Source organism: Castanea sativa, chromosome 8 (genome assembly GCF_040712315.1).
Source record: "Castanea sativa cultivar Marrone di Chiusa Pesio chromosome 8, ASM4071231v1".
Lineage (NCBI taxonomy): Eukaryota > Viridiplantae > Streptophyta > Magnoliopsida > Fagales > Fagaceae > Castanea > Castanea sativa.
The window spans coordinates 23,451,546-23,477,838 of record NC_134020.1 but is presented as its reverse complement, the minus strand read 5'-3'; the positions used below and the strand labels follow the sequence as shown (position 1 = coordinate 23,477,838).

Here is a 26,293-nt window from a genome sequence, read left to right as displayed (position 1 = left end):
TTAGGTCCTGATAATAATAATAATAATAATAGTAGTAGAGTAGTAGTAGTAGTAGTAGTAGTGAAAAGAGACAAATGCACAAAAACAGATCCCTTGCGAATAAATTTTGACCAAAAGAAGCAGAAGCATGAAATAATCTAATTGCATTGAAATACCAAATTATGCCTGCAATAAAAATGAGACATATATGCCTCTCAAGAGGACACAAGTATTCAACTGCCAAAAGCCATGGATTCATCCAAGTTCTTTTTCTTTTTTATTCCTCATGTTCTCTTCATCACAGTTATATCAATACAAGCAGCCCCAGCAGAGTCAAAGCTCTTCAGAGAATACATTGGAGCTGAGTCCCAGAATGTTACATTTTCAGATGTACCCATCAATCCCAAAATTGAACTTCACTTCATCCTCTCCTCTGCCATTGACTCTACAACCTCATCTTCCCCTCCTTCCCCCACCAATGGTGACTTCAAAGTCTACTGGGACACAGAAAACCTCTCTCCTTGTAATGTTTCCTCAATCAAGGCCCATCATTCAAATGTCAAAGTAGCTATGAGTCTTGGGGGAGATACCATAGAGGGAAAACATGTACACTTCAAACCTACATCAATCGACTCTTGGGTTAGAAATGCTATTAAGTCAATAACTTGGATAGTAAGAGAGTATAATTTGGATGGAATTGACATTGATTATGAACACTTCAGTGCAGATCCCGATACATTTGCCGAGTGCATTGGGCAGCTTGTGCTAATCCTAAAACAAAGTAAGGTTGTGTCATTTGCATCAATAGCACCATATGATGATGACTCTATTCAGCCATATTACTTGGCTTTGTGGCGGAAGTATGGGCATCTCATAGACTATGTCAACTTTCAGTTCTATGCCTATGAGAAGGGGACAACTATTCCTGAGTTTATTACACACTTTGAGACCCAGATCAGAACACCAATTAGGAAGGTGGAAAGGTCTTGGTGAGCTTTGGTACGGATGGAAGTGGGGGTCTATCGCCTGATAATGGATTCTTTGAGGCTTGTAGCAAGCTTCAATATCAAGGTAAACTTCATGGCATTTTTATTTGGTCCGCTGATGACTCCAAGAAGACCAATTTTTATTATGAAAAGCAATCACAAACCTTTTTGGCAGCTCAAAATGATGGCCTCTAGTGCAGGATAAACTAAGGAAAAACAGGTCATGGCCTCAAGGGTTACTCCTCATGTGTTACTGTTGCAACCTTGTTTAATTTAGGTTATTTGATCATGGAAGGTATTAGTATAAATTAAGGGTCATGATTGAATTTCATTGTTTTGTACTCATCAAAAAAAAAAAAAAAAAATCATGGTTTTGTCTTTTTATAAATAGAAAATTATGCAGTTACTGTAATAGCTTGTTTTTTACTATCAATAAAATTTTTTTATTTAGCTGGAAAGTTATATTAAGGACCTATGGACCCATGGTCTGCTTGATTAAATATCCAAGAAGACGTTTTTCTTTTGTTACCTTCAAGAAAGTTAGGTTTTAATTTACAATTGAAAGTAAATTTTTGTCTTATTACTCTCCTGACAACAGCATTTGGTACTAGAGTTAGTCATACTGTGTCAATTGTGAAAAATCTAAGATTGACCCTATGTGTTAACAATCAAATTAATAACACATTAATGATTGCTTAAATCCAGAGTTAACAACTCACCAATTAATCCATCACAGTAATCACCACAATCCAAAAGGCAATAAAGATCCCAAAAACAAATGGATTTGGTGATGAAGTGGAAAAGTTTTGAAAAACTCTTCAAAAGAAAAACCGCTCAGAGAACCAAACCTGTTAGAAATTTCATTATAGAAGAAACAAATGCAATCAATCTACACTTAAATAACCTTTTACAGACTAGACTGAACTCAAAACCTCAGCAAGCAACCCATTTGCCTCCTGCCACAGTAGCCCCAAAACTTGGGAATCCTTCTCTAGAACTTCCTCCATGAACAAATTCATCCACATCAACCCAAAACTCCAATGCTCCAAGGAATTCTCTGGTCTGTGTTTTGAAATAACACTCACAAGGAGAAACTCTATAAGAAAGTCTAGAGGAGTAATGCAAGGGATATGATTTTTGAAGTTTAGTCCAAAGAAAGTTACCTAGCACGGCTGCCTCCCACCTCAAAAGCCATGCATCAAAGGATATTCAAAAGGTAAAAGTTTAGGTTAAATAAATCTTCAATTAGAATTAGAACTAAAAAATCCGTAATCTCACTTGAGTGAAGGTCGCACAAAGTCTTTGCCTGCTTTTGATGATCGCATGAACTAAATGTAAGGATGATGGAACAACTTATGAAGAAGATGCTAGACCTGCATAGAGACCTGAACAGGTAAGAGTTGAAGACAATATATTATTAGACTAAGTGGCCCTCACAAATATAAATCTGGGTAAATTCTAGTCTGCTAGGCGAAACAGTTTTTTTTTTTTTTAGGCCAAACAGTTGGTCTATTCAAAAGTACATAAGCCTGTAGAAAAGCAAGAGATGACAATTACTGAATTGAAATCATCTCCTGCATTTCATGTTACTACAATACTTACTGAATCGGGCAATAACATTAAAGCAAAACTAATGACATGGTACTTGTTTTGCCAAAACTGTGGAATTCCCATGGTATGAGGCAACACACAATGGGAGGACCAAAAGACAACCCATAGACTCCAAATTGAGAATCTTAAAGATTTCCCAATGATTGATTAAAAATCAATAATTTACTCTGGGCTCTGGAGATGTGAATTATCACATTGCCAATTAAATAAATTATTTCAAGAACCAGTAAGTCATTAAGCAAGCAATTCTTACCATAAAAGATGATCCAAAGAATGCAAATGATATAGTAGTATCTGCATGTAGAGGTGATACCACTCCATACATGTTCCTTCCACAGATCAAGTTATGACATAAAGAACATAATTCAATTGTATTTTCAATCCAAAGAGCACTCCCACCCATTGTCTCCCAACTTGGGAGGAAAAAGAGGTTGATATGCAGAGAATGAATTCACACCAAACAGACATGCCCCCTCCATTTGGACTCCTTCCCCGGTAACCTCTGGGTTTCTAATCTGCTGCTTGTTTAGATCTATTGAGTCTCAGTTGTGCTTGTGAGCATTCCTATCAGGAATATTATAAAGGTCATTCTTATTGCACAAAACTCCCACTTTTCCGGGGTCTAGGATAGGTCATGTTAGGCAACCTTATCCCTAATATTTTTTGGAGAGGCTTATTCCCAGACTCAAAAATCCTCAACCTGTCACTTTTGGTGGAAGCACTTGTCATCGCGTCAAGGCCGAACCTCTTTATCTGTTCTAAATTAGATTCAAGTTACTTTTATCTTATAAACCTGTCATAAATTTTTATCCCCTTTTCTGTAATCAATTTCTGCTGCTATGGTCTCATCTCTTCTATTATAAGTTGTAGTGGTCCCCCATTTACAACGTTCGTGTCTTCGAAACACCTTTGGTTGTCACTCACTGCCTAGCCATCGCAGCAGCCAACCCCTACGGCGTCATAAACTTCAGAAACAGTCAGTACAGTTACACCTGTCACAAAATAGAACAAAGTAAAAATTTCTACTTTACAGTCCAATTCGTCAGCATATTGGACCACTTAGCTCTCATGTACGACGTAGAAGCCATTATGGACCCTATGATAAGTTTTTCCAGCATCCTCAAATAAACCTTCTTTGTCTTGTCCACAAGCCGGTGTACATCTTCTAAATGGTCTGCTATTTCCACCTTCCACGGCAATTAATTTCACAAATTTGAGCTACTCCCTTCTTTTTAAACAAAAACTATGGCTGCCACCAGCTTAAGCTTAATTGTAGCCTAGACCAAGGAAAAAAAAACAATTAATTGGGATATTGGCCTCATGATAAAAGAGCAAATCATGCAGAGGTTATTAGTACTTATGTCAAATTTATCAACAAAACTTGAAGCCTTATCTTGTACTTTGAAGATAAAAGAACCTGCTAGAACCTTTGCAGCCCTCTCTTTTGCTTTATACCATTCAACATTAAAATGTATTCGCCATCCAGAGTTTATTGCAAAATCCCTTTGGATCTTTTGCTTCGTCCCTGTTCATTTTCTTGGCCGAACACCCTGATGCATTGAGCCCAGTTATACATATTTACATTTTTAAGTGTTAGGAAAGCCAGAGCTATCATAATACTGAAAGGCAGATTTCATATGAACATCCAGCTTGAACATAATGGGTCTCATCCATTCATCTCGCTCAAATCACTTGATAGAAAATAAAATATAATATTCCTTTCACATAATGAGTGTCATGTTGCCAATAGTATAAAATATATTTTTCTTTCCTTTCAACCATAAAAACAACGCTACCATCCTAGTCCTTATCAATTAATCATTGTGAAAATTAGACCAATGTTTTTTAAAATCAAAAGATGTGTTCAAGTGGGACTTAGTCTCTCCAAAATTGCAGGTTAGGTTAGTCTCTCCAAAATCGCAGCCTTGTTCGCTGATTATTGCTAGATTACATAAGCACTTCATAGTTAATATGTTTTTTAACACAAGCTCACTCTTCACTCCATTCATATTAGTGAATTCAAGCCAGTACACTTTCTTTTCATTTTTATTATATTTTCCCTCTCATGGAAGGTTAAGTGTAGATTTCTTTCTTTTTGATAGATAATAGGAAGTTCTATTGAAAAAAGTAGCTTATGCGTAGTTTTCCATCAAAAATAAAGACATACACTCTCAGTCAAACAAATTATGCCATTCAACATAAGTTTCAATTCCCTTATATATTTTACAAATAGAGATGATATCCAATACAGATTTCACTAATAAGACAATCATGAAAATCAAATTACTGAATTTTAGTTTAAGGCTATGCTCCATTAAGTCCTTAATCTATTTAAACCCAGGACCAAAGTGCTTAAGCACTCAAAATTTAATGATAACAGATTCATTGGACAAGTGCTAGGTCCTGAAAATAATAATATTGAAGGTGATTATGCTACAATGAAAAAAGACAAATGCACAAAAACAGATCCTTGCAATACATGCTGACTGAAAGAAGCAAATACATCAGAATTCTGATTGCAACATATATATTAAAAAAAAAAACTATGAAATTAAGCTTCCAACAAAAATGAGACGTCTGCACAGAAACAAAGATGTTGACAGATAATATTATAACTATTATTCACTTAGATATATACCCTTCAAGAGGACACAAGATTCAATGCTAATAGCCATGGATTCTTGCAAGATCCTTTTCTTTCTTATTCTTCGTCTTCTCTTCATCACAGTTCCATCAATCCAAGCAACTCCAGCAAAATCAAAGCTCTTCAGAGAATACATTGGGGCTGAGTTCCAGCATGTTACATTTTCAGATGTACCCATCAATCCTAATATTGAATTTCATTTCATTCTCTCCTTTGCCATTGATTATTCATCATCTTCCCCTCCTTCCCCCACAAATGGTGACTTCGTAGTCTACTGGGACACAAAAAACCTTATCCCTTCTAATGTTTCCTCCATCAGAGCCGATCATTCAAATGTCAAAGTAGCTCTGAGTCTTGGGGGAGATACCATACAAGGACAAGATGTACACTTCGAACCTACATCAATTGACTATTAGGTTACAAATGCTATTAAATCAATAACGCAGATAGTAAGAGTGTATAATTTGGATGGAATTGACATTGATTATGAACACTTCACTGCTGATCCCAATACATTTGCTGAGTGCATTGGAAGGCTCTGTTAAACCTAAAACAAAGTAAGGTTGTGTCATTTGCATCAATAGCACCATATGATAATGACTCTGTTCAGCCATATTACTTGGCTTTGTGGCAGAAGTATGGGCATCTCAAAGACTATGTCAACTTTCAGTTCTATGCCTACAAGAAGGGGACAACCATTTCTCAGTTTATTACACACTTTGAGACCCAGAACACCAATTACAAAGGTGGAAAGGTCTTGGTGAGCTTTGGTACAGATGGAAGCGGGGTCTATCTCCTGATAATGGGTTCTTTGAGGCTTGTAGCAAGCTTCAACGTCAAGGCAAACTTCATGGCATTTTTATTTGGTCTGCTGACAACTCCAAGAATACCAGTTTTCGTTATGAGAAGCAATCACAAACCTTTCTGGCCAGCTCAAAATGATAGCTCTATAATGCAGGACCAAAAAAGGAAAAGAGAGGTCATGGGTTCCTCCTTATGTGGTACTGTTGCAACCAAGTTTATTTCAGGTTATTGCATCATGGCTGGTATTAGTATAAACTAAGGGTCATGATTAAATATTAATAGGGTTTCATGGCTTCGTCTTTGAATAAATAGAAGATTATGTGGCTATTGTAATAGCTTATCTCTTATTATTGATAAAAATTTAGCATTTAGCTTGGAAGTTCTATTAAGAACCTATAATTTGCTTGATTAAATACTAAAGAAGAGGTTTTTCTTTTCTTTCCCTTTAAGAAAGTTAGGTTTCAATGGACAATTGAAGTAAATTTTTGCCTCGTTGCACTCCCAACCATGTCAATTGATGCTATAGTAAGTCATACTACATCAATTGATATAAGAGCAGAAATCAATCTTTTTTGTCAAAGGCGCCTCAAAATTCAAGAGCTCCTAGACTAAATCAAGCATAAGAGATGTTATAAATGTAACAGATGATGAATCAACTTATGCAAAAGATGCAAGGGCCCAAGTTGAGGGATCAGAAGTTGACAACCATTACTGTTGGAGAAAATATTATTTGCGCTAAAACTCAGCGGCAAACAAAAAAGAGAGTTGAGAAGCATTGTTTTGACAACCAGTGGATCAAGGAAAATCTAATCCAAGCTTGAGAATGAGTTCTATCCAGCCCAAGGAGAACTGATGCCGGACAGAAAAATTATTTATATATTAAGTAAATATAATTCATTAAAAAAGCACTAAAAGGGACACCATCCTAGTACACTAAAATTAAACAAAAGAAGTGCTGAAAGAGAAATAAAATAATAAATGTACAAATCAAGAAATCATATCATTTAGAAAAACCAATACGCAAAATGAAGAGAATGGCATCGTAATCAATGCCCATTTGCATAAGGTCTTGAGAAATATACAAGGCAGTGGTGAGACAGGATCTTCATGACGTAGGCCTCTATTACTATTAAAAATACCAATAGGAGTTCTGTTCTCCAAAACTAGAAACAAACTATGGAAATGGAATATTCCATCCATACCCTCAATTTTCTTCAAACCCACACCTCTACATAATGTACAACAAGACAGCCCAATTGAGGCTTTTTCCAAATTAATTTGAACATTACCCCCAAGTTCCCAAGCTTCTGTTGGCTGTCCAAGCTTTCATTTGCTACAAGAAATGAGTCCAGTATCTGGTTCCCATAATAAAAACATTCTGACTATTGGAAACTACCTTTCCTAGCAGTACTTGCCTCCTCTTTTCAGACGAAACTATTAAAATTAAAAAAGGGTCAAGTCTCACTGATCACATGCTATATAATAGCAGCCTAGTTTATTTTAGGTTTCAATCTTATTTTGTTTGATTCATGGGTACAGCATTGTTTGGCCAAGAACCACCCAAGTTTTGAAGGGCAGGTTTCTATAGAAATAAAAGGATAAACAACCATAAGCTCAGCCTGGTTGGCCATGAAACATTCAATTTGTCAGAGATTATGGTTTTTGGGTGAATTAGTGACACTAGAGAGTCAATTTATCACTAACGCAATACAGTAAATACAAAAGTTATAGCTTGGAATCATTTACAAAAGCAACTGTTTGCGAGCATATAACATTTGATAATTCTAAAGCATAGATGTAGGCCAGCATTGTCCCCAAACCAGCAGAATCAATGCTCAGGTCCTGGCATTTACAGTTCAACTAGCCAGTCCAGTGGAAAGATAAGAAACTTGAGACTGCGTAATTGAATAATTGTTCGGATCCAAATCCCAAACTTCTGAGATTTCATACACACTATTCAGTTTTACAATTGGAAGCAGCAACAAGCAAAAAGGGCCCTGAATAATCCATCAGGCCTGGACCTGGACTCAATGGAAATGCCCAAGAAAACTGATCAAGCTGACATCAACTATAGCTTGCCTTATAATGGATTACTCTATTAGAAATAAACACTGGGACTCAGGCCAACTGCTAGCAGCTAGCCAAATCCCAAGATAAAGCAAAGCAGGAAAAGCACAAAATAAGATTAATGATTATAAGAAAGGAGTACCTCTATCAATTAATTTCTGAGGTAGAGTGGACTGCTAACTTATTAATCTGCTCATATTACTTCAATCCAAAATCTTTGAAAGAATGCCTCCTGGCTTCTGAGCCCAAGCAAACACCTCTTCCTCCAAGTCCAAAATTTAAACAAGTCCTTGGTCGTCCAATGTCATTAGTGCAAAAGTTTCACTCAGTTAATCACTTACACCGTATATAATCTTTTAAAGCTTTGAGGAAATCTCAACAGCATGGAATAAAATAATCTGTGCCCTACATAGAGGGTAAAGCATACAACGAAACAACATTGAGTTTGATATCTTTTATTGCTATCAACCGCTAAGTATACCCAGCAAAGCAATATTAAAGGTTTTAAGATGTAGCATAAAGTATGAACAAGAAAGGAAGCACTTTTGAACATGACACTTTTGGAAAGGCATACACCAGTAAAAATGTAAAATAGATTTAGATTGAAAATAACAAAAATTAATGAAAACAAAACACAGGATGATAAGTTTCGACATTTATTAATTGTGATGAATAAATAAACAGGGAAAAGTCAAAGACAATATATTAGTATACCCAGTAGCCCTCATATATATAAATCTAGGTAATCTTTACTATGCTAGGCCAAAAAGTTGATCTGTTCAAAAGTACATAAATATGTAGAAAATCAAGTGGTGACAGTTGCTTAATTGAAAGCATCTCCAAAATCTCATGTTATTACAATGCTTACTGAACCAGGCAATAACAATAGCACAAATTTAATGTCATGGTACTTGTTTATCCAAAACTGTGGAATGCACAGAGTATCACGAGTCTCAACACACAATTGGAGGACCAAAAACCTACCCATAGACTCCTAATTTAGGCTCTCAAGATTTCCCAATGATTGAACTAAAAATCAATCATCCCAATCACTCTGGAGTTGCAAATTATAACATTTCCAGTTACATAGATTATTTCAAGAGTCAGCAAATCATTAAGTAAGCAATTCTTACCATAAAGATTATCCAAAGAATATAAATAATATAGCAGCATCATGTACAAGTGCTACCACTCCATGCATGTTCCTTCCACCAATCAAGTTATGACATCAAGAACCAAGTCCAATTGAATTTTCAATCCAGCTAGCCCCCTACCCACCATCTCCCAACATGGGGGAAGAAGAGGTTGATACAAGGATAGAATTCAAAGACAAGAGAAATTCATGGTCCTTCCACTAATCAAGTTATGACACCAAGAACCTAACTCAATTGAATTTCCAATCCAGAGAGCCCCCCACTCACCATCTCCCAACATGGGGGGAAGAAGAGGCTGATATGAGGATAAAATTCAAAGAGAAGAGAAATGCATGTTCCTTCCACCAATCAAGTTATGACATCAAGAGCCTGATTCAATTAGAGAGCCCCCCACCCACCATCTCCCAACATGGGGGGAAGAAGAGGTTGATATGGGAATAAAATTCAATGAGAAGAGAAACGCATGAGTTGATGCAAAGAAACAGATGAACCTTCTGTGAATTGGGCATTGATATATAATTTATTTTCAAATGAAAATTAAAGATCTTCACTGGTGACCTCTCAGTCCTGTATAGCATTTACTAAATAAATAATGGTTTAATGATTGATGGACAAGAAGCAAAAAGGAATATATTTCTTTGCTCACTCTGCAACTATAGATTAGAGACTGCATTATTGGATAAATTGTATGCTGTTTTTTCTATCTTCTTTTAACAAGGCATATAATGCACGCATTTAAGCTTTGGGGAAATTGGGCCACGGGTACAATGGCACAATCTAATAAAATATCAACAAATTCAGAAAAGGTAAAGAATAATTTGTGGAAGCACCATTCAACCATGAAAATAAAGAAGTTGGGCTAATAAATTTGTGAAATTTTCACTACTTTTTGACAGTTGAGTGTAAATACGTACAACTAAAGCTAACCAGCTGATTGTTTTGTTGTACTGCATTAGAGCAAAACTATATAGATTAGAGCACAATATTGTGAGTTTGCTTCTAGACAGATAAACAGTAGTTAAATATCTCCATTGGTATATTTGAATGAAGTTTCTTTATTTACTGGGGATTTGAGGATTCTCTGCAATGTAAAGTATACCTACAATTTGGTTGTTGGAAGTAATGAAGATATACAAATGCTTGAATGTACATGATGTCATAAACTGCATAATCATTTTTCTTTTCATAATATCATGAAGATCACTGCTTCTACATATGGAGTAGCATTACAGTTTTGCAAAATCTCATGTACTGACCAGATACGTTGTGACCAATATTATCCAAAACGAATATGCACTAAAAGCAAGAAAAGAAAACCGGATAAAGGTTGAAGCTTAATAAGATAACAAACCCCAAGGCATCATACGATAATTTGAAGATTAAGCTATGAAACAAGTTCCCATAATTCCAGAACTTTGATAAACTTCTTTGCTATAAATCAGAAACCAAAACAGATAACCAAGCAACTAGATGCAGTTAGAACTTCCATCAGCATATAATTGCAAAACAGAGTCCCCCAAACGCCTAAACAATAACGTGTACAACATGGCACATAATGTGAGCATTAAATTGAAATTATAGCTCAAGTGAAGAACAACTTCCTCTTAAGAGTATGTAGTATAGGTAGCTTTGTATTTCACTATGCTAACATTAACATTCACATCCTCAATTCATCAATCATAACACTGTTATTGTGTTATTCAATACACTAAAAAAACAGAAGAAAATATAACATTAACCATAAAAAAATATTTCATTTCATTTCAATCAAAAGCTACCAAGAAAAATATACTCTCAAACGTTACATCAAAAACATGATCCGATACTAAAATAAATTTACCCTTTAAGAATCGATCGAGCCTATGAATTGCTTCGTAACGAAATCTCCACGGGTTTCCAAATACAACACCAATCAAAATTGATTGCTAAAACACCTAATCAAGTCAAAATTAGCTCAATTCAACCAGTTTTCCTCCTCTTCTTCTTGATCTTACCATCCGCTTCGACTTCAACCTCCTCGACACTCTTCCTCTTCTTGCTCTCCTCCTTTTTTACTTCTTCAATTCCAATATTATCCTCCTCCTCAGCTTCAATCCCATTGTTCTCATAATCACCACCATCATTTTTCTTCTTTTTCTTCTTCTTCTTTTTCTTATTCTTTTTATTACTCTCTGCCTCTTCCTCAATTACCATTCTATCCCCGCCACTTCGAACACTTTCGATATTATCATCCTCCTCCTTCTTCTTCTTCTTCTTCTTCTTTTTGTGTTTTTTTCTATCACTCTCTATTTCCAAGCTAGTTTCCTGGTCCCCATGACCCGACTCGGCGGCCCGACCCGAATTCTCTCCGCCACTTCCGTTTTCCGCAGGGATCAGGTTCTCGCCAAAACTATCGATACTCTCCGGACGGAGTCGTTTTTTGGGTTTGTGACTCGGAGCTTGACTCACCTCGATACTCTGAATCTGTGACGAGTTCACTCCGACGGTGTCACCCTCGCTGAGGAACTCCGATTTGGACCAATCGCTCGTCCGATCGGAGCCCGGAGCTCTTAGCTCCTTCTCGTGCTGCCTCAACTCCTTGAACGCAGACAAGGCGCGTCGGAGGTAGGCGGAGATTACCGGCGGCGCGCCGTTGTCGGAGGCGACGAAGGTGGAGAGTGTAGTAGTGGCCTTCTTGAGAGAGATTGGCTTCGACGAGAGGACTCTCCCTGAGACCGTCTTCATCGTTGTTGAGGCCATGGGTTTAGGTTTTGGTTCTCCAGGGTTTGAGTCTCTGTGAAAAAGAAAGGCAGAGATTGCTAGGGTTTGAGGATTTAAAGGAAAAGCTTCCGCCGTTTTTTTGATATTTGGGGGAGGTTTTCTGGGTCGGTTGGCCACGTCAGCTTGCTGTACTTTACAATTCCAAACTTCTTGAAAAATTGGCCGAATTTACATAAAATTAAAAAGAGTATTATTGTTTACCAACAAAAAAAGAAAAGAAAAGAGTATTATTTATACTTTAAACAAATTGTGAAAAAAATAATAATAATCTATTAATTCAAATAAGTTGCCACAAAAATTGTAATTATAGAATAACTTATTAATATTGAAATTAGGTAACTAGTTTTTTATTTTATTAATTCAAGTCTCAAGTTAATGAAACCAACAACTTGTTAAAAGTTAACGAATGTTGTAGGAGTATTAGTTTGATAAATGTTTTTAAAGAGTTTTTGTGAGAAAATAAAAAAGTAATCGATTTTTTTTGTCAATTTTTTATACTTCTTATAAAAATGATATCAAAACTTTTTAAAAATTGTCAATTAATAAATGCCCAAGGATATTTGTTAATTGGGAAAAAGTGTATTATATTAAATGATACCATGTCATCTGTATCAAAATTCAAAAGATGAGAGGGATTCATATCCCGTGCAATACCTAAATTCTCAACCATAGATTTAATCTAATGGCTTAAATCTTTGACACCTCACCAAATAACAAAAAGATTATTTTACCCTTAAAAAATTTCATAGCCCGCCCACTATTTCTGGTAAGTCTGAGTACACTTTCATAAAATCAATTTTTTTCTTTCTCTCTCTCTCTCACTCCCCTGCGCAACTACCGCTCTCAGCCTCTCCTTCAACCCATTCTCTGCCTCTCCTTCAATCCATTGTCACAGCAGCCCCAGTTCATATGCAAACACTGAAACTTAGCATTTGAAACCAAACCCCCAAACACTCACACTCCCTCTTTCTCGTGTGTGAAGCTGTCCCAAGTCCCAACTCTTATGGAGTGAAAGTCTCTTTGAAGCAACGAAGCCACTGGCCGGATCGATGGTTCCGACGATACTTGGCCATTGTATCGTCGGAAAATCCCCAAAATCCCCTTTGTGATAGTCACTGCGTGCCCATCTTTGATTGGTTGCTTCCGACATCAACCTCAAGGAGGTGAGTTCTCTCTTTTGTATACATTGAATCAAAAAAAAAAATTTATTTTTTATGTAAAAGGAGAGTCGGGTCAAGGGTCAAGATAGTTGTGGCCATTGAAACCAAGCTCTTGAAATTCTTATTTTTATATCTAATTGGTCTTTTGGCTAATCAGTTGGATTTTACAAAGGTGCTGAATTTTACAAAGGTTATTCATTGCAAAATTTTAATCTGAAATATTGTCCATAAATTGCAGTTGTTATTTTTAAGGAATAATCATACATGCAATAGAGAACTCTCACAAATGGGCTTTTTATGTTTGATTCCTTGTTTCATTTTTATGCGCCTTCAAGATCTTCTTGACTTTCTCTTGTCTCAGGCTTAATGTTCTTTTTCTTCTTTACTAAAATCATATAAATAAATAAATATATATATATATATATATATATATATATATATATATATATATATATATATATAATGACAATCAGCTTTGTGTGTGCATGTGTTTGTTTTTTTAACTGATTTTTTTTAAGGTAATTGATGAGTTCAAAAGAACTTATCAGAATTAGAATCAATTGCGCTAGAAGAGACAATGAAACTGCAAGCTCTAAAACATCTTTGTGGTGAAAATTTTGTTCTTAGCTTGATCATATTACCTTTTGTTTGTTTTGTGTGTTGTGGACCTGCAGTCCAAAAATGACTACTGTGTTTTCATTCTGGAACCTTTAAAGAATTTCCATAAAGATTAGATGCCATTCTAGTTAATTTTATTTTAATAATAGTATAATACTTAGCCATCACAAGTTCAAAACAAAAGAAAAGAGAGACATAAAGGTTCATTCTTGTTTGCATTGGATTCTTCGTGTTGTTTCAGGTTCCTTATACATAATAATATTCATAAAAAAAGTTTTTTCATAAAATGATAGGAACCTTCTTACAAGAACAAAATGGACAATAAGGAATAAACCAAAGAAGATGATTGAATCAATTAATTGGCTTTCTAAAGCTTGTATGGATAAAACCCAGATGTATAAAATCCCTATTTTACTGTTACATTGCTTGAATTCTATGCTTTTAGGTCCTCATTGTATTTAAACTATAGTGTTTTAATATTTGCCTTTCAAGTTTGTAGTCAGAATTTAGTGATAAAAATTTATTGTCATAGGAATAGAAAATTTTGATAATTTTTTTAGAGATAAAATTTTGATAATTGAAAGTTTGTCTTTGTATAGGTATGATATGCTTTAACAGTTTCTTAAAAAAATTTAGCTTACAATTGCCCTTTATCACTTGGGTCATCATCTCTCATGATCATATATTGGTTTGTTGTAATTCTTATATATGATAAGCACAATATTGGTACACAAATTTTCAGCTTTTATTTTTAATGAAAAACATTCATTTTTCTATATTTATAATAGTTGGAATTTTGTACATTTGTTTGTTAATTACAAGAGCATTCTTTAATTCATTGCATAGTGTGATGAGAAAATTCTCTTAAAACATGGATCCCAATGAAAATTTGAGTCCTAAAGTCATGGATGCCAATGAAGATTTGAGTCCTAGAGTTGGTATGAAATTCGATACATTAGAAGATGCATGGGAATTTTGGCTAAAATTTGGAAGGCAAATGGGCTTTGATGTTAGAAAACATTATATAAATAAAAGTAAGAAGGGTGAAAAGATAACATCAGGGGATTTGCATGTACAAAGCAGAGCCTTCGAGGTCTAGAAAAAGAAGATATGATTCACACTCGTAACCGAGATGATACAAGGACTAATTGTCCTGTAAAGCTATATGTTTCATTAGTGCGAGAAACTGGAAAGTTTAAAGTGACTGATTTTATTGAAGAACATAATCACACTCTTCATCTATCAGAAACAGTTTATATGATGAGATCTCAATAGAAAATCTCAGAAGTTCATGCATGATTGATTGAGTTAGCATCCTCTTCTGGAATCAACAAGGACTAATTGTCCTGTAAAGCTATATGTTTCATTAGTGCGAGAAATTGGAAAGTATAAACTGACTAATTTTATTGAAGAACATAATCATACTCTTCATCTATCAGAAACAGTTTATATGATGAGATCTCAACAAAAAATCTCAAAAGTTCATGCAGGATTGATTGAGTTAGCACCCTTTTCTGGAATCAAGCCAAAAGCAACACATGAGTTAATGAGTAGAGAGGCTGGTGGGAGAGCTAATCTTGGATGCACTGAGTTTGATCAGCATAATTATCTTAGAACAAGACGGCAAAAAAATTTGATATATGGTCATGCTGCATGCTTATTAGGATACTTTCAGGAACAATTGACTACAAACTCATTCTTTCAATATGCAGTACAATTAGATAATGTTGAGCAGATTACAAACATTTTTTGGGTTGATGCTAGAATGATTATTGAATATGCTAATTTTGGTGATGTGGTGACATTTGACACTACATATGGTACTAATAAAGAGTTAAGACCATTAGGGGTGTTTACCGGTTTCAATCACCATAAAGGGTTAACAATTTTTGAGGCTACTCTTTTATATGATGAAACGGTGGATTCATTTGAATGGCTTTTTGAAAGCTTTCTAATTGCACATGCAGGTAAAAGACCTAAAACAATTTTTACAGATCAAGATCCTACAATAGCAAACGCATTAAATGAGGTAATGCCTAACACTTACCATGGATTATGTACTTAGCACATAATGCAAAATGGGATAAAGCATTTGGGGAATTCGATGAAAGATGGTTCTTCTTTTCTTCAAGTTTTTAAAACTTGTATGTTTGAGTTTAATGATGAAATTGAGTTTGAAAAAACATGAGAGGACATGATTGACACTTATGCTATTCATGATCGTAGTTGGTTGGATAGTATCTACAAATTGAAAGAAAAATGGGCAAAGTGTTACATGAAGAATGAATTTACATTGGGAGTGCAAAGTACCCAACTCAGTGAAAGTTTGAATGGAGATTTAAAAGATTACTTGAAATCTGATTTGGATGTAGCAGAATTTTTTGCACATTTTGATCAAGTGATTGAGCAAAAACGAGAAAAAAAGTTACAAGCTGAATTTAATGCTAAGGGAAAAATTTCCCCAGTTGGGCATGAAAGATTCTCCCTTGTTGAAGCAAGTAGTACAAGTGTACCCACCTACAATATTTTGAATGTTTCATGATTAGTATGACTTGGCATCAGCAGCAAGGATAAAAAATTGTCAAGAGGACTTGTTAGTGCATACATACACTGTTGAGTTTCTGCATAAGCCTAGTGAGTACATAGTATCTTATGACACTACAGATAAGACATTTTCATGTAGTTGTAGAAAGTTTGAAATAGTTGGGATTTTATGTTGCCATGTTCTGAAAGTCTTTGACTCTCTTGATATAAAGACAATTCCTAATATGTACATTTTGAAAAGATGGACAAGAGAGGAAAAAATGGATGTATCTTGGATAATAGAAGAATAAATATGGAAGAGGATGTCAACTTGATTGCTACATAGTGGTATAGAAGATTATGTCTCAAGTTGGTTCGGTTAGCTTCTCAAGCAGCAGACAATGAAAAGACATTTGCTTTAATAGAGAAGATGATAGAGGAATATGAAAAAAAAATGTTGAAGATATTGTGACAAGAAATGTGGCTGGTCATCAATTGCCCCATCAAATGCCATTGTGTAGTGGTAATGAAAATCTTAATCCTAACCAACATTTGGAAAATTTGATTGAAAGGGTTAAAGGTCTTAAGAAAAAAGAAGGTCGCAAGGGTGGAAAACGAAAGAAAAGTTAGGTTGAGAAGCAAAAAAAGAAAGAAAGGGTAGAGCTGAATTAAATGATGAGGTTAGTCAACAGTTTTCCAAAGCAAATATTATTTATTTATTTTTATCCTCTACTAAGTTTCCATTGTTTGTAAAAATTTTATATTGTTTTGGCTAATAATAATATTTATGTCTTTCATATAGGAACCTGGCTTTGCTCCTAACATACAATATAATAATTATGGCTCACATGAAGAACATTATTCACATAAAGTAAAAGGTTTTTTTTTTTAAAATTAATTCATAGTGGAATAACTTATAGATAATTTGTGCAGTTGGAGGTTGTACTACATTTGCCTTTTCATTTGTGAATTTACTAATAAGGTTTTCATTTTTTTTGACATAGCAGACTTATCCTATCAACCTTTCCACACCAATGATGACCTCTGAATTGGGACCAATTCATAGTTACCAAACTAATTTCATGTCATTCTTCAAGGGAAACTTACTTGTTAACATGTTTTGCACTTACAAGAAATTAGATGATTTCTTAAACTCTCTCTTATAATCATTATGATTACTTAGGCACCGTTAACTCCATTATTGTCTCAAGTATCAAATCATGAGGATGTTGGTCAGGTATAATGTAAATGTTGTCATATTTTGAATAAACTTACCTTTTTGCTTGTTTTGCAAATATAATTTATAAGTAATTAGATGCTTTTGTAAATTGTCTCTCTTATAATCATTGTGATTATATAGGCACCATTAACTCCATCATTGTCTCAAGTATCAAATGATGCGAATGTCTGTTAGATAACATGTAAACGTTTTCATACATGAAATTTTGAATAAACTTACTTGTTTATAATTTTTATGTTTTGTAGTCATAAGTAGCTAGAATATTTCTTAGATTTTTACTCTTATAATCATTGTGATTACATTGGCCGCATTCATTACTACCACCTGCACTCCATTGTCGTTTCAAGTATCAAATCTTGTGAATATTGGTCAAGTAAAAAATAAATGTTTTCTTACATTTATCAAATAAATTTATTTGTTTATATGTATATACACAGTGAAATGAAATTAGGTTCAATTATGCACTAACTCCATGTGTTGAAAATACAAATGCTTGCCTACAAACACAAAACTTTTTTAGTATGTAAAAAAGGAATAAGTGGTAAGTTCAATTATAGTGAAATTTTCTCATGTTTGTTTAAGTTCAAAATATAACTTGATTTTGTTGACATTTTTTTAGGCTAATATTGATTTTGTAGTATGAAGGACAACATTTTTTGGCAGTTTGTCTAATAGTATATTGTAGTGGGCATGGCTTGGACAACATTTTTTTGCAGGTTGTCTGAGAATATATTGCACAGTGGACATGGCTAATATTGCACAGTGGACAGTATTTTTTGGACAGTTTTTTGAACAGCGTATCTAACAACTTAGATAACCAATTGCGCATGTAGCAAATTTTTTGGATAATTTTTTGTAACTAAAGAAGCTACTCATACATGTTAAATATGTTAGATTGTACAAGTGCATGTTTGAGTAACTTCTAGTTAGACATTAATTATATATACAAGTGATTAATATTTTTAAATGCAATGGAATGTACTAAAATATTGTTCATTTTTTTAATGCAAGTGATTAATATTTTTAATGCTTCATCACATATACATGCTTGCTTCATCGCAACGAAAAAATAATTTGTTCATCTTTCATGTCATGTTTGGGTGTGATTTATATAATTTATGAGGTTTGGTGCTAGTTTTGTTGTATTTACTAATATGTATAGGGCTTTAAGTCATGTTTTGATGACAATAGAATTTGCTTACTCACCAATTAAAAGTGAATTGTAAGATAATTGATCAACTACTTTCCTAAATTTGGGAGTGAGGGGCTATGTCATAAATGTTTTTCTTCCTTTGTTTTAGGGGATGTTTTGGTGTTACCATTGCTGATTTTCTGTATAGACCACTATTTTCAGAACTTTATATGCCAATTAACTTTGTTGACTTTGGCATTAATGGGGAAACTACACTATTGGTCCCTGAAGTTTACCATGTGTGCGCAATTGGTCCCTCAAGTTTGAAGTGAGCACAATTAGTCCCTTAAGTTTTAAAATTGAGTTGTTTTAGTCCTTTTACTGACTGCTGTTAACGGTGTTATTTACGTGACTAACGGAACAATGACTTGGCATTTTTTTAATGATGCGGCATGTTTTTAATTAAAAAATTACAAACTGAATTTGCATGTGAGAAAAAATATTCACGAGCACCAAATTAAAAAAAAAAAAAAAAAGGAACTCATTTTTTTTTTTTGACAGAAGTAATAGAAAAAAAAAAATTTCTATCTGCTGTAGAAAGTTTTTTGTGCATTGTTTAACAGAGCATTACATATGCTTAGCCCAAAATAAAATAAAATAAACAGAAAAAGAAATGCTAGTATATGTCCAAAAAAAAAGAAAAGAAAAGAAAAGAAACAACTAGATTATATAATGGTAGGAAGAAGATGATAACTCACAGGTAAAAGATGAGGAAAAAAAATCTCCTTGATTGGATTCCTCACAATCTATGCCTATGTCCCATCATCCCAGTCTTCCTCCCAATCCTCCGAGTATTTTATTTGATGTATTTGCTTGTTTAACAAATGGAACCCAACTGTCTCCACCTCCATGCTCCCAGTAGCTATTGTAAACTCAACTTCATGGAATCCCTTCTCATCAATAGACCAGCCAGGGGTTTCCAGATCGAAGAAATTCAAGTAGTGCAGGCTCAACGCAAGGTGATGCGATTCAATTGACACAGTACGTTTATACCATATTCCATCCCCTTTAATTGATTTGATTTCAATCAGATTATTATATGGGTGATTATAATGTTCGTAGGGTACAAAATCAATGCACAAAGAAAGTTTTTACAGCAGATAGAAAGTTTTTTTTTTTCTATCACTTCTGTCAAAAAAAAAAGAGTTTTTTTTTTTTTTTTTAATTTGGTGCCCGTGAATATTTTTTCCCACAAGTAAATTCAGTTTGTAATTTTTTAATTAAAAACATGTCACATCATTAAAAAAATGTCAAGACATTGTTCCATTAGCCACGTAACTAAGTTAGTAAAAGCAGTTAGTAAAAAGACCAATACAACTCAGTTTTAAAACTTAAGGGACTAATTGTGCTCACTTCAAACTTGAGGGATCAATTGTGCACATAGGGTAAACTTCAGGGACCAATAGTGTAGTTTCGCCTTAACTTTTGGCTTCAGAAGGATCAGTCATACAACAAAAAAATTGAAGCATGACCATTCTCAGTTGAGGAGCATCTACAGTATTTACTGTAAATTTGGCAGCATTCCACCTCATATTAGTTATTTTAAAGAATGTAAAATTGTTGCATAAGTAATATATAACCGTGCTAGTTTCTCCAGGCCATGGCCTTTGATTTTGTTAGCAATAAATATGTTACAATTGCTTGAAGTATCTTATAAATATTTAAGAAACTAATCCTTAATTGCTTCAGTGACTCCAAATTAGTCATCACAAAGAACTTATATAAAAAGCACAACTAGAGCACATAAAAGCTAATAAAAACATGGGTAGGTTGGAGATATGATTCGAATTTAAGACCCCTTATTTTGAGACCATAATAAAGTATCATTTGTCCAAAAACTTAAGTTATTAGAAAATGATGAATTTAATCATTTAATCATTATTATAATAACATTAAATGAATATTTTTAGATAGGTGGCAGTGACAGTTTATGTGAATATTTTATTACTTTTAATTAGTTAACATAAACTTCTTGAGGGCATGAATTAAAATGATTTACAAAGTTTATTTTTTAATTATAAAATTAAAAAATTTTAGGGTTTAATTGAAATCACTCAAAAGTACAAGAAAACTATATAATTTGAATGCTAGTATCATTGGATTAAAAAGGTTTCATATAAATGATCCTGAATTCTAAATTTAATCAAGAAAGTAAATATAATATAAAGGAGTTGAATCGAAAAAGAAAAAAGAAAAAGCTTAAATTTGTCTTTTTAATTCTTTGCTAAGGAAATGAAAAGCAATTGAGATATTGGAAGGTCATGGAAGAGGGAAAAAGCTTATGCTTACATTTATTATAAAAAAAAAAAAAAAAAAATCAACTAATGGCATACCTAATGACCATTAAAGTTTGGGCTTGTCAGGTCACCAGTCTTATTATGTTTGTCTAATGGGAATAGAGGGATCAGTTGTTGTTAAAGCTGCTGCAACCGCAAGTTTAGTCTTGTGAAGCTTAAGATACGACCTAAGAAGCTTCCAAATGAAACCCCATCAGCTTTATTAAAATCTATATATTCATCTTTTGGCTGTCCTTCATCAACAAGCTTTTGCAGTTAGCTCGAATGCTTGAGAAAAAATTGCGTCGATTGAGGTTCCCCAACTATTCACCTATGATCTGTCCTCATGAAAATCTAAAAACTATGCATTCATCTGCCTCTAAAACGACTGCTGGATGAATATCCTTTATTTTGCTTTCTTACTAAGAATAATGGTTAATTGAAAAAGCTACATAAGAACAGTGTCATTCCCATGCTTCAATATTATTGGTGAAATTTTTTATTTCAAACAATGTGAAAAGTAAAAGTGTAACACAACATCAACCAAAAGTGAAAGATGTTGAAAACTTAAACTTACTTGATTTAGAATGTCATCATTTACCCTACAAATGAAAACTTCAATATACACATTATATAATATAAAAAAAAAAAAGTGAAAGATGTTGAAAACAGAAACTTACTTGATTTGGAATGTCATTGTTTACCCTACAAATGAGAACTTCAAAACATACACACTATATAATATCATTATTAGTGTTCTAGAGCCACATGTTCATAGATTCTCTCAATTATTATATTTATGTGAGATTGTGTTATTTTATGTAACTCACAAAAGGCTTTGAAAACTTTTAATGTGGGCAAGACTTAAAACACAAACCCACTTCATTCCATATCCCGATCTATGACTCCATATTTTTTTAACATATATAACCTTAAAAGTAAACAATTTTTAGGAGCATTGCCTTTTTACTGTGCTTTGTTAGCATTCAAAGAGAGTTTTTATTATCCTTTTCTTCTTTTCTCCGTTATTGCTAATTAATCACGGAAGTAGGTCAAAATCACTCCTGTTCAGTTTAGGAACCATAACATCATAGCAAGGAAATGTTTTGGCTTGAACAGAAAGGAGGTCAAATAAAATAGATTGTCTTTGACACCACTCTATACTAACAACTGGTCCCATTAAAATTGTTATCCAAGCTCTTCTATGTATACTTTTGCCAAGTTAACTTCTATCACCTACTCAACCAAACACCCTTTCTTCTCCCCTATATAATCACTAACTACGTACCTTTGAGGTACACAGACTCAATTGTACGTTTTGGCTAGCACCAAAGAACATACTAAAAGAGCTTCAAGCTAGAGACACAGAAAAAATGGGTGTGGCCCTTGTTTCCTCTCCAGCATTTCCCAGAGTCTTTCTATTCTCATTTGATTACAGTGTGTGTCATTCCTGAGCTCACACTGGCTGAAGGCATTACTAGGCACTACAAGTTTGATGTATGTTTTGCACACCTTGGTACCTAAATTATTAAGCAAAATTTGTAGCAAATCTTAAAAAAAATGATTTTACTTTTCTTTTTCTTTTTCTTGTTCTTATTATTATTATTATTATTATTATTATTATTATTATTTTGGTTCTTTCTTGCTATTAACACTTTTGACTTATCTTGTAGATCAAATTACAAAATGTCACACGATTGTGCCACACAAAGAGCATTATTACTGTAAATGGGCAGTTTCCCGGGCCTCACATTGTAGCCAGGGAGGGTGATCACCTTCTTATCAAAGTGGTTAACCATCTCCAGAACAACATCTCCAGCCATTGGTAATAAATCTGTACCAAGTTTTGTGCACTCATTTAAAGTTATGAAACAACTAATATGGTTATAAAATATATAGTTCCTAGCTTAAATTTAACTCCATGTTCTAATTTGCAATTATGCTAAATATATTTAAGACAGACATGGAATTTGATAGCTTCAAACATGGTGGGCTGATGGACTAGCATATGTGACTCAATATCCCATACAAACTGGCCACAGTTATGTGTACAACTTCACCATTGTTGGCCAGAGAGGCACTCTTTTTTGGCATACCCACATTTCATGGCTAAGATCAACTGTCTATGGTCCTCTAATCATTCTGCCCAAGCGTAGTGTTCCTTATCCATTCACCAAACCCTACAATGAAGTTCCCATTATCTTTGGTAAGTTAGACATGCATTTAGATTAGTTCTTAATTTGCTAATTTTTTGAAAGTTGATAAAAGTATAGTTATAGCTAAAATAAATAAGTTAACGAATGCTTTAATGCCATTGGTTTAGAAGAATTTTTTTAAAAAAATTTTATGGAAAAAGAATAAAACAACTGACTTCTTTTTATTGTTTTTTATCAAATTCTCATGAAAATTGTATTAAATTTTTTCTAAAATGATTCATTAACAAATGCCATATAAAACCTTTAATTACTTTAAAAAAAAAAAAAAAAAAAAAAACCTTGAATGGAACACATAAATATTTTTTTAAAAATAATAAAAGTATAATTGTGCCTATAAATATCTAACGATGAGATTTTAAAAAATTGTATGCAAGTCAAAAAGTTGAAAATGAAAACCTAATTTATTCACATGTATACCTTTCCTCGTTGATATATATACTAACACAAACTTTGATACTAACAAATTTCAGGAGAGTGGTGGAATGCAGATCCTGAAGCAGTCATTATCCAAGCTCTGCAAACAGGAGGTGGCCCTAATGTCTCTGATGCATATACCATCAATGGACTTCCAGGGCCACTATATAACTGCTCAGCCAAAGGTATCAAATGCTATATGGAACATTTTCAAATGTTTCAAGAAATGTTGTATAGGTCAACTTAACATGTTGTATAAATGTGTCTTGGCATGCAGACACATTCAAGCTAAAGGTGAAGCCTAGGAAGACTTACCTTCTTCGGTTCATCAACGCAGCACTTAATGACGAGCTATTTTTCAGCATTGCAAACCACACCCTCACAGTTGTTGAAGCAGATGCCGTTTATGTTAAACCTTTTGAGACCAACACGCTTCTCATAGCCCCAGGACAAACCACAAATGTTCTTCTTAAGACCAAACCCAATTTCCCAAATGCCACATTCTTCATGACTGCTAGACCATATGTGACTGGCCTAGGCACTTTTGACAATTCTACTGTTGCAGGTATCTTAGAATATGGATTTTCATCCAAAACAAAAAGCCTCTCATCAAACATTTCCATCAAAAAGCTTCCACTCTTCAAACCAGTTCTCCCTCCTCTCAATGACACTTCCTTTGCTACAAATTTGTCAAACAAACTTCGTAGCTTAGCAAGTGCTCAATTCCCTGCTAATGTCCCACAAAAAGTTGACAAGCGCTTTTTCTTCACAATAGGCCTTGGAACAAACCCCTGTGATCAGAATAACCAAACCTGCCAAGGTCCTAATGGAACAATGTTTGCAGCTTCTATCAATAATATATCTTTTGCAGTACCAACCACAGCTCTTCTACAAGCCCATTTCTTTGGTCAATCAAATGGACTTTACAACCCCAACTTTCCTATCAGTCCCTTAATTCCCTTTAACTATACTGGCAACCCTCCAAACAACACTATGGTGAGCAATGGGACAAAGCTAGTGGTTCTGCCTTTTAACACTAGTGTAGAGCTTGTATTGCAGGACACAAGCATTCTTGGCGCTGAGAGCCACCCTCTACATCTGCATGGCTTTAATTTCTTCGTTGTTGGGCAAGGTTTTGGGAACTTTGATCAGAATAAAGACCCAGCAAACTTCAATCTTGTTGACCCAGTTGAAAGAAACACCATGGGTGTGCCTTCAGGGGGTTGGGTTGCTATCAGGTTTTTAGCAGATAACCCAGGTGAGAATTCAAGAACATCATATAATAAAATATAGTTGGACACATACAAATCTAATATAATAAAAAATATTACACCTAAGATCACAAAATATATATATATATATATATATATATATATATATATATATATATATATTACACCTACTACAAATTTTATTACATAGGCAATCAATTGCCTTCATAAATTTAATGTGTTAATATTTAAATACAAAACAAAAAAATAATTAATAAATTTATTTAGTTTATATATATATATATATAGTAAATTTGAGAGTAACTTAACATTTTATATTAGGAAAAGTACCTTCAAAAAAATATTAAAGAAAGTTGGCTATACTAGGTGATTAGGACATCAATACCTATATAGCAATTGAATCCAGCACGCATAGTAACTTTCATAAGAACAGTTAGATTTGCTTTTACAGCTTTTTTTTTTCATGTTTATAAAATAATGAAATAAAATATTACAAACATAAGTTGTATAGAATATGCAGTTTCGATTTAGATTTTTTTTTTAAAAGACAATTGTATATATATGTGGCAACAGGAGTATGGTTCATGCAGTGCCACCTGGAGATCCACATAAGCTGGGGTTTAAAGATGGCTTAGTTAGTCTTAGATGGAAAGCTCCCATATCAGAAGCTGCTTCCTCCACCAGCAGATCTTCCTAAGTGTTGATCTTTGACTCACTTCTTGATTCACAGCAACTAGATATTGCCCTAACTCATTTTAGTTTTTTGGCCCTGCCTCGGCATTTTGTTATTGATCTTCAATAAGTATTTTGTTCATCCTTATGGAGTTAGGTGTAGAAAAAGAGTGGGAATTTTTTTTGTAACAATTTCAAATAAGTGTTAGTGTGAAGCCTCAATAAATTCCCTCAATAATATTGCCGGACAATGTATTACCATTATTTTGTTTCAATTACAAATTTTTATACTCGATATGTGTTTAGCATTTGCTCTTGGAGTGTGAATCTTTATTTCTTAAAGCAAGGTCAACTTTCTAGTAGCTCAACTAAATAAAAATCACTACATAAAATGTTGCTATTTGTGACGAAATTTTTCCGGCTGATAAGAAAAGAAAGATACTTCTATTTTGTCGTCGAAAATTACGCTATAAATAATTGTAATAAGGATAAAGGGCCTAGAAATGGATATTGAGCCGTGGGTCATGTCCGAAGACATCAAGTTGTCCAAGGACAAGTAGATACTAACGAGAGCATACAAGTCAGTAGTCCGTAGAGGAAGTCTGGTCAATAAGCAATTGAGAGTGTAGTTCGAGGAGAACACCTCCTCAGCTAAGTGGGGTAGAGGTCAAGAAGTCCGACCTCTCTTCAAAAACATGGACCAGACGATCATGTTGGTAATGATAAGTATCAGATGGGAATGAAA

General features: G+C 34.0%; 1 protein-coding gene and 4 pseudogenes across 1 annotated transcript; 4 read left to right on the top strand and 1 right to left on the bottom strand.

Moving 5' to 3' along the window:
• Nucleotides 1-228: 228 nt before the first annotated feature.
• Nucleotides 229-1,160, top strand: LOC142606040 (chitinase 2-like; annotated as a pseudogene).
• Nucleotides 1,161-5,050: 3,890 nt separating this feature from the next.
• LOC142607978 (chitinase 2-like) lies at nt 5,051-6,880 on the top strand (annotated as a pseudogene).
• A 4,099-nt stretch (nt 6,881-10,979) lies between these two features.
• On the bottom strand, nt 10,980-12,119 carry LOC142605721 (uncharacterized). Its single transcript, XM_075777156.1, has one exon. It carries the CDS (start codon nt 11,982-11,984, stop codon nt 11,205-11,207), a length of 780 nt encoding a protein of 259 aa, XP_075633271.1. The 5' UTR covers nt 11,985-12,119; the 3' UTR covers nt 10,980-11,204.
• Nucleotides 12,120-14,654: 2,535 nt separating this feature from the next.
• On the top strand, nt 14,655-16,978 carry LOC142606038 (protein FAR1-RELATED SEQUENCE 5-like; annotated as a pseudogene).
• Nucleotides 16,979-22,387: 5,409 nt separating this feature from the next.
• Nucleotides 22,388-25,616, top strand: LOC142606736 (laccase-17-like; annotated as a pseudogene).
• The last annotated feature ends 677 nt before the right edge of the window (nt 25,617-26,293 follow it).